The following is a 10199-nucleotide window of genomic DNA, read 5'->3' as shown; positions in this document are numbered from 1 at the left end:
TGCCAACCTGTGAAGCTCTAGTGAACTCCATGCCCAAGAGAGTTAAGGCAGTGATTGAAAATAATGGTGGCCATACCAAATATTGGCACAATTTGGCCATTTTCACTTTTGTGGCCAGCGGTTTAGACATTAATGGCTGTGTTTGGTTATTTTGAGGGCACACCAGATGTACACTGTTATACAAGCCGTACACTGACTACTGTATATTGCATCACAGTGTGTTGTCCCGTGAAAAGATAGAATAAACGATTTACAAACATGTGAGGGGTGTACTCACTTTTGTGAGATACTGTATGTACTTCTATAGAACAAATCCCATTCCTATTACTAATACTATTGTTTTGGAACACATGAGGATTTCCATCATGTACAAGTCAATGTGGTGACAGGAAGGCCTGCGCTGTGACCGGAAACACTGCAAGCTTAGTCAGCGCCCATTAGTCATGTTCCATTTTTGGCTGGCCTTGACGTGCTCTGTCCAACATCTCCTGCCTCCAGTCGTATCTGCCCCTTTAAGAGACTAATGGAAGAAGTCTTCCTATCGACGAAAACCAAGCTTACAGAAATGGAAAGGACTCTGCTGAGCGTAAAATGAAAGGATCTCAAACCACCACATCGCGCCTGCACCATTCCCACAAACTGTACATAACTACATCATGGTGGCAGTGCGGACCCCCTACCACCTACAGTGGGGAGCCGCTGTAATACACACCTGGGCTGCTGCAAAAGTATATATGAGTCTAGAGCGCACTACCGGCAGTACAGATTAGGAGCAGCAGAGGCCGAGGGGGGGTATAAAATGGGGGGACGGCTATTTTTTACATAATAAACACTGCCTCAAGAAATGGCCCCAAAGTGAACGGAGACCAAAATCTGCGGCCACCTTCCATTCGCCTTTATGTCCCATAGCAGTGAAGGGAGAGGACATTGCGCATGTGCTCTCTGTTCACGGTGAGGACCCATTATTAAAATAGGAGGGGTTCCAATTACGTAATTACACTGACCTGCATTATAAATGTAACACGTTATTTACACCGTGCAGGTGAACATTGAGGGGGAAAAAAAAAAAAAGAAAAGAAAAAAAGGACAATTTCTCTTCTTGCACACTGTCCATATTAAAAAATTATTTAAAGGGATTCTTCACACACAATGTAATTTTTTTTATTTATTATTAACGTGTCAATAATACTTAAGGAAATGTATGTTTGAGCCCTTTCAGGCTTCACTGCCCTTTTCGGCTCTCAGTTCAGCGGCAATAAATTTTTAGCCGAGGACCCGAGTGCGACTGGTTGCTAGGGACACAGACTATAATTAATAGGCTCTGGTTCCCTGGGGCGCCTTCCGCCTTCACACGCTGCAGATTTTGATGCAGAAAATTCAGTGATGGATTTTTGAAAGTCCCATTCGAGGAATATTCTACAACAAAATCCGCAGAGAGTGAAGGAGCTTTAAAGGGGTTCCGCACTTTGTTTAAACTGATGATCTATCCTCAGGATAGATCATCAGCTTCTGATCGGCAGGGGTCAGACACCCAGGACCCCCACCGATCAGCTGTTTGAGACGGCAGCGGCGCTCCAGCAGCGCCGTGGCCTTCTCACTGTTTACCGCAGGCCCAGTGACGTCACTACTAGTATTACTGGCCCGGGCAGGGCTACGCTCCATTCCCTTGAATAGAGCTTAGCCCCGCCCACGCTAGTTGATAGAAGTCGTGACGTCACTGGGCCTGCGGTAAACAGTGAGAAGGCCGCGGCGCTGATGGAGCGCCGCTGCCTTCTCAAACAGCTGATCGGCGGGGGTCCCCAGGGGTCGGACCCCCGCCGGTCAGATGCTGATGATCTATCCAGAGGATAGATCATCAGTTTAAACAAAGCGCAGAACCCTTTTAAGGGTAAGGCCCCTTGCAGACAAGCGTCAGAGGATTAGGTCCGAATGCGTTGTGGATGTGTTCAGTGAAAAATGCGCAATTTCGCATTAAGTTGTGTCTGTGATCACGTTCTGGGTTTTTTAAGCTCGGATGCGATTTAATGCGTTTTGCACACGCATGATAAAAAAAAAAAAAAAAGAATGTTTACAAACAACATCTCTTAGCAACCATCTGTGAAAAATGCATTGCACCCGCACTTGCTTGTGGATGCGATTTTCACGCAGCCCCATTCACTTCGATGGGGTCAAAATCTCAGAACATAGAACATGCTGCAATTTTCACGCAACGCACAAGTGATGCGTGAAAACCAACGCTCATGTACAAAGACCCATTCAAATGAATGGGTCCAAAATCCGTGCGGACGCAATGCTTTTGCATAACGCATTGCACCCGCGCGGAATACTTTAAAATCCGCACCGTAGGTCAAAATTTGCACAGAAAAAAAAATCTGCTTTGTGTACACGAGGATTTCAAATCTTATAGAATACAATGTGCATGACGACCTACGGTGCAGTTTTTAGTAATCCTGATTGTGTGCATTTAGCCCAAGGGAACCAGCCTCATGTGACTCAGCTGTTCAGCTCCCAGCAGGGGAGGCACTGTGCCGAAACAGAACAGGCAGCCCGGCCGCAGTCATCCCATTACTCAGAATTGGAGTAAAACTGTAGTAGAACATTCCCGGGGCATGACCACTAAACATTTCTGGGGCATGACCATATATGCAGCGAGCTACAATCTGTACAGCCACAAATATCCGGACAGCCTGCACTGTAACACTGAAACGCAGCCCTATTTGTTACAGATGTGCGCATCCTGACAGTTCTGATAGGAATATCACCAAGATATACAGGTATATGTAGTGGGGCTATGCTGGCCAAATGCCATCGGCACCTAACTCTGTTCACACACGTCTTCTGGGACATTTTTTGGGGGCGGGTATTGTGAGTTCCAATAAGCACAGTGCCATAACTGAGGGGGTTATCCCAAGCAGAATATTATGGGTATGTGTATTTGAAAGGGGGGGGGGGGGGGGGGAGAAGATGATCCAGTGAAGAGGTCCGACATTTACCAACACAGTACGGGGTCACCTAGTGAGCAGAGTGCTAGCGGTCATGCTCGGCCACAGCCAGGCCTCCACCCTGTGATTCTCCGTTCACTGCACGGCAGCCAGTAGGGATAGCTTTCTGCTCGTCGGGAAAGGAGCAGCACCTCAGTAATGACAGTATAACGGAGAAGACCCTATTAAAAGATGCTAAAGGGGGGAAGGACAGCGATTCCACAGAAAGCCAACTACGAAAAGCAAATTAGCAGCAGCACCAACATGGAAGAGAAAACTTAAGAAAAAGCTTGTGAATTAAGTTAAAAGCGCTATTAACAGCATTTCTTGATGTTTGATATGAAAATAATTTATGGGATACCCCTTTTAAAGGGGCTTGCTGGGGCCACAAAAATGTAGGTTAAAGCTGGGAGTGTTACGATATAACAAAAGCAGCCTTACTCTCACCTGTCTGACCCCCCCGGCCCTCGGTCATTCCAGCACCACTGGTCGGGCTACAACCACTAATTTGGTTCTTGGTGTTACATTCATGAGGTCACCGACTACCAATCACTGGCCTCTCATGGGGCAGCGTCATAACGGCAGTGGATCGGCGGGGCAGAGCATCGCTTCTGTCATGTTTTTAAGCAACTCTAACCCTGCTGCCACCAACTTTTGTTGCTCAGGGAACCCCTTTAACCAGACAACATCTAATGTGTATATGGTGGTTTCCTGACTCTCCCTCGATGGCAAACGAGCAAAGAAGGGTTGGGCACGCTGGATTTCAACATGCCCAATCTTTTGTTCTCATGGGAGATAAGACGCTGCCAGAGGCTTATGGTGGTGGCTTCTCATGGAGGACACAAGCAGTGCCGAGCAAAGCTTACATGCCCCCACAGTATTACATTCTGTTCTTCTATTATTTTTATATTAGTGTAAAAGGTGAAGGAGCTACTGGAGACAGCTAGAGTTCTCTTTTAAGCACCTGCCCCTAAGAACACTAAAGGAACCTGTCCTTGGGATTTAGGCCCCAGAACCTGTTATCCAGGACGGTGACAGTCAACGACAATCTTGTGTATTATGAAGAATTCACCATAGCGCAGGTAAAGAAGTGCGATTGCTGTAGGTCAATGCCTGCCAAGATTCGTAGGGGAGGAGCCACTCTGGCTGTTCCCCTTCCTGACCTGCTGAACGTCTGGCCAGTTTGGTACCTCATCACAAGCCACCCCCAGAGGCCACTGGCTGAGGACTGTTGGCCTCAGCTCCTTCCACGTCAGATGCTCCTGTAGATGGCTTGTGATGATGGGCTCCATCCCACTGGAATGCCGCATTCAACCTTCTTTCCCCACATTATGCTAAATCAGGCAGGATGTACAAGGTGATTATTGAGGAGCCATGACGATGACTGTCCTAAATAAGAGGTTGGAGGCCTAAACCCTGAGAACAGGTTCCCTTTCAAATCCTATATTCCCGTTTAATCATCTTTATTTTCATACGGCAATCAATGCCAAACACAACAAGTGTGGCGCTCCAGCCCGTCCGTCATCTAGACCCAGCCGATGCCAGCAGAGTCATATCCACACACCTAGCGAAATGTAACTCGTCACAATCCCATTTACAGAGACTACCAGAGGCTCGTGCGGGGAATATTGACACTGGAACGCGTTCTCCCAGCTAAATAAATGCCTTTGTTTCCTAAGGCAACTGATATACGCTGCTTATCTTCTACAGCTAACCACAACGCCGGCTTACTTCAGGGCACTGCCAGACCAGCGCTCAATAAAACCGAGTGCCAGGCTCTAGTGAAAACATGCGGTGGGACAGCCCGCCGCTCCTGGAAAAGCCTTCAGCACCTTGTTAAATGGCACTTAACTACATTTATACGTTTGGGTTGTGCAAGCAACAATTATTTCCATTTCCTAATACTGTGTACCGCTGCCCAAAAAGGGTTAATGAGGGTTATCACTGGCAAATATTTGATTTACGAAACATAACCTAAAGGTGCACAAGATGTCTTCAAATAACTGATGGCGAGACATTCATTTTTAGATTTATTGAAAGGTCTGTTTCACTAGGCATCCACTTTCACATCAGGGTATATGGACACCCTCCATTCACGATCCCCTCTGGGGCCACACCTGCTAATAAGCAAAGTCTCTCGCTATGGTCTGCACAGCCCAGACTGTACATGTAATAGTTTAACATAGCCACATGTAGTACCACATTTCCCCACTAGTGGCCACTGCAGAAGAAATGAGCAGCTGTCAACAAATTCCACTTGCAAAATCGGCTCTTCGCCAGGAGTCTCTGCAGCCAGTGAATCGGAAATCAGCTTTCATCCATTTTAAAAAGGTTGGACAATACACACTTTTTAGATTAAAAAGTAATGATTCTGTGCTAATCAATCCTCACTTAACACGTTTGGCAAAGAGCTGATCATAAAGAGTCCACTTGTTGGGAGCCTTCAGTGATCGGCTTTAAAGAGTATCTGTCATCATGTTTAACCCTATTAAACCAGCCATACTGGCTAGTAGGGTTGAATGTGCTGATTGAAACAATACCTTAGCTATATCGTTAGGTAGAACCGTTGCCGATATATTTGTGTTTTTAGCAATATGAAAATGAGCTGGTTCGAGCACCAAGGGTTTGGACTGAGTCCTTAGAGCACCACTCTTCTAACAGCCCTCTGAGCTGGGCACTCCCCGTTGATTGACAGGGCTAGACATCTTGCCTAGATGACATGTCTAGCCCTGTATTCTCGTGCCTGTGTGAATAAATTATTTTTTTTAAATAAAAACCTACTAACGATCGTGACATGCGATAAGTATACTGGAAGAAATTGTCACTGGTGGTCCTAGTATTAATGGAGAATAAGGCATTGGTGTCAGAGTGTTCGCAACATCTATGCGGAGCCTCTGGACCAGGGAGAACGGGCTGTATGAGGAGGAGAACACAAGACTCCCAGCAAAGCGCTCTTCCACCCTCAGCTACGGTCTTACGGAGGACCACGAGGATCACATGTTCTATATGATCTGTGCTATTTTAGATTGTTCTCGTTTTTGACCGTTTAAGCCAGACAATACCATCTTTGCTCTTCTCCGATTGGCATTCTCCAATATTATTTCTGCTTGACCACATCAGCAGGGGTCTGAAACCAGGCCGATCAGCTGTTACCTTGTAACTCCAACACGGGAAGTGGACAGAGCTGGTAACTGCAGCGCTGCTTCTATCCACTTCAATGGGACCAGTGTTGCAGTTACCACCGCCGTCCACCACAGAGCAAAAAGGTAAACTGCTGACTGATGGGGGTGTCGGACCCAAGCAATCTGATACTGATGGTCTATCCTGAAAATGCAGTGGAAACAATCTGAATTAGTTGCGGTTTTTACCCTATGCATTGCAAAGGGTTAAATCCATGGTGAATCTGCAGCATAATTTGAAAGGAGTTTAAATTCCCGCGCATTGTGTGAATGAGGTTTAGGGCTCAATCAGACAACCGTATATTAGTGTCCAATTCCATTTAGCAAATTTTTTGCGCAACGGGTGTGGACCCATTCATTTCAATGGGGCCACAAAAGATGTGGACAGCATACTGTATGCTGTCCGCATTCGTGCTTTTGTTCCGTGGCCCCGCGGACAAGAACAGGCATTTCAATCATAGGGCTGGCTGTTTCGCGGATGCACATGAACCCTTCATCCTCTCTGCTGCTATTCTAAATCAAGATCCAGCGGAAGATCCGCAGCGCATGCGCCTCGTGTGAGCGCACCAACAGGGTGGAAGATCTGCTGGAATACGCTGCCAATATAGAAAGAAACAGCAATTAAAAAGTATTAATAGCTACTCCAGAAATAACACCGGATTAACTGACCGTGCTTTACCACGACATAACCACTAGCTGGCGCTATCAGCAATGCAATACATTTCAATATCCCAAAAAGAATCCCTCGGATATTCTATTAATCAGCCTCATTCCACACATATACCCTGCTCCTATATGGCAAGATCCGTGTAAGCCGGAGCGCTGGCTGGCACATTGTGTTCCTAAAAAAAAAAGTGCCGAGCCCTCAGGAGCGGGAAGCGGTGACGGCTGCAGGAAGAATTTAATACAGGTCTCTGGCTTGTGCGGCTGGAATGTGCATAGACTGAGCCTTCATTGTGACACTAGGGGGGTGGGGGGATTCTACACCCATGTAAAGATGAGGAAACCACCCGGCAATTAGCAGCCATCAAACTGTTGCAAGACGCGAGCGCAGACCAATGGCAGCCGGCGGCAGATTTATAATTGGGAGACAAAACCAAACCTAACGAGCTTGTTAAGTGCACATCCAACCATTGTAAAGGGATCTGGCGGAGAGATGCTGAGCTCAGCCCGAGCGACACGCTGCAGTAAGGGTACTCTCACACTAGCGTTATTCTTTTCCGGCATAGAGTTCCGTCCTAGGGGCTCAATACCAGAAAATAACTGATCAGTTTTATCCTAATGCATTCTGAATGGAAAGCAATCCGTTCAGGATGCATCAGGATGTCTTACAGTATTTGGCTGGAGAAAATACCGCAGCATCCGTTTTTTGCCGACTGCAAAATACATACGGTCGTGTGCATGAGGCCTTATAGTAACCAGTCTATCTGTCCTATCCATGCATTTCTTTTTTTCTATGCACAATAGGAATATCCAATTAAAGCACTAGATTTTAAAGGGAGTCTGTCACCACAATTTGCCCTTATAGACCACTTACATAGCGCTGTAGCATAACTATAGAATAGATCAGTCAAATTGTACCTTTGTCTTTTTGTTTGGATGTTCACCAAATGAGGGCTTGCAAGAGCCCCGGGGCGGCGTCCAGGCTGTAAGTGCCCAGGCCGCTCTTCCTTCTCACATAACCCCTCCCCAGCCTGTTGCTTGGCCTGCCCTGTAAGCCTCTTACGTCATCCAGTGTACTGGCCGATATCCCGCCGGCGCATGCTCACTGTGATGACCATTGTGGGCAGCAGCATCATTCCATGCAGTGCGCATGCGCGGGCGGGACATCGGCCAGTACACTGGATGACGTAAGAGGCTTACAGGGCAGGCCAAGCAACAGGCTGGGGAGGGGGTTATGTGAGAAGAAGCAAGAGCGGCCTGGGCACTTACAGCCCGAACGCCAACCGTCACCTACAGAAAGCAATATATAGCCAAAACCTTGACAGTAGCCCCTTTACTGCCCTAGACCTCCAAGGATACTATATAAATTAACCCCTTCTCTGACCTAGACCACTAGGGAACCTTACACAAACTGAATAACTTCCTTAGGTCACCGGGCATAATGTATAATGAACCGTTTCCCTGCTCTAGACCACCGGAAATACTGTATTTAACCCTCTCAGTGCCCTAAACCACAAAGTATACTGACATTAACCCCTTCACTGACCTACACCACCAGAGATAGTGACATTAACACCTTGAAAACTACAGACTACCATAGATCGAGATAATAATTTACTGCATTAGATCTGGATGCTGTTTCATCATCATCATTCTTTTACTTACTTCATCCATCTTCATGCATGTGCCAAAGTCCGCCAGCTTCAGGTGGCCATTCTTGTCCAGCAGCATATTGTCTGGTTTGACGTCTCGATGGATCAAGCCCATGGAGTGAATGGCGTCGAGGGCCAGGACCACTTCGGCAGTGTAGAATTTTGCCCACTTCTCAGGCATATCGTAGTTGCTCATAAGGTTTACAAGGTCTCCGCCAGGCATGTACTCCATCACCATGTAGAGGAACTTCTCATCTTGGAAGGCACAAGACAGCTGTAACATTCAATATGTGGTCATCTCTCCGGCATATACCATAGTGCAGTACACACAGCGCGGCTTTATTGGTTAGCAAATGGCAATCATAAATCTCCGACAGGCTCCATTATAACCCATTAGGGTTCACCGGGTGCTGTTCGGATCCATCATATGACACAGAATCTTAGGTTCCATTAAAAACAGAAGTCCTACAAAAAATGTCAACTGAGCCAAAACTATTAAAATTCATTGTTCTCCCACAATTCCCTATAACCATCTAGAAGGAATCTAAATCGGTGTCAATCCTGAGCTTCCCAGTTCATAAATAATACGCAATGACTGCCGAAACTAACCGGAATGAATACTCAAGGGGCCGTCCAGTTTAGAAAACCAATTTTCATATACCCTGGTAGAGAATTCTGATAGAAGAAACTTCTGGTAAGGATCCTAAATATGTTCACATGATGGATTTAGAAAACACGCTTAAAAAAAAAAATCTGAGTGGAATCCGGAATGATTTTCTGAGCGGTTTTGGGCACATTTTTCAGCTTCTCATTCATTTCAATAGGAGAATCAGTGCAGATTCCAAGCCAAGGCAGAGTATGCTGCTTCTTTTTTTCATGCTGTTTTTTCTGCATGGAAAAAAAGGCAAGTTTTGCCTCCTCTTGAAATGAATAGTAGGCTTTTTAGCAGTGTTTTTATTTTTTTGGCACAGATTCTGCGTGAAAAAGAACGCCAAAAACAAACAAAAAAAACACTGAAAGCTGAACACTTATTGCCAGGTTTCTCCAGACAATTGCAGGAGATCATTGGGGGGGGGGGGGGGGGGGGTGATCACTTTATGATCCACTTAAACTGGCCACAAGCAATAGATAAATGTCAGCCCAATCCACAGTTTTTAGAGGCACTGGCTGACCATCTAATGTATATGGGGGCCTCCCAACTCTCTCACAACAACAGATGTCAGTAGTGCACACAAAACCTATCCTAATCACACAGCAGGACAAGTTACTTCAGAGCACTGAGCTAAAGAGCTGCCACATCCTCCTCTCTGATCTGCTTGTCAGGGATTTGGATCCTAAATGCACATAAGATCTTCAGCTGAATCTCTCTAGGAACGGAGTCCATGAGGAAACATGAAGTACAGAGAGGATTGACAGAACAGACTGTAGTAATGGAGACTGCATACAAGTGCTGCTGCACATTATCCACATCCCCACCTCCTCTTTGCACTTCATGTCTCCTCATGAACTCCATTCCTACAGAGACTTAGCTGAAGATCTTATCAGCTATATTCAGGATCATAATCCCTGACAAGTAGAGCAGAGAGGAGGATGAGGTAGCTCTTTAGATCAGTGTTGTGAAGCAACTTGTCCTGCTGTGCGATTAGGACAGGTTTTGTGTGCACTAATAGGATGGCGGCCATTTTATTTCTCCTAATAATTGCTCTCTAGAAAAAATGAGCCAT

The 10199-nt window shown here is 46.2% G+C and overlaps 1 protein-coding gene across 1 annotated transcript in view; it reads right to left on the bottom strand.

Annotated features, from left to right (window-relative positions):
- Positions 1-10199, bottom strand: part of LOC122935219 (rho-associated protein kinase 2-like) — a 101083-nt gene that overhangs the window by 29907 nt on the left and 60977 nt on the right. Inside the window, exon 5 of the mRNA XM_044290984.1 lies at positions 8489-8749. Coding sequence (XP_044146919.1) covers positions 8489-8749 — 261 coding nt within the window. The remainder of the gene's footprint in view (positions 1-8488; positions 8750-10199) is intronic.

The sequence above is a fragment of the Bufo gargarizans genome, chromosome 4 (assembly GCF_014858855.1).
Source record: "Bufo gargarizans isolate SCDJY-AF-19 chromosome 4, ASM1485885v1, whole genome shotgun sequence".
NCBI lineage: Eukaryota > Metazoa > Chordata > Amphibia > Anura > Bufonidae > Bufo > Bufo gargarizans.
This window is presented reverse-complemented; position numbering and strand designations above follow the sequence as displayed.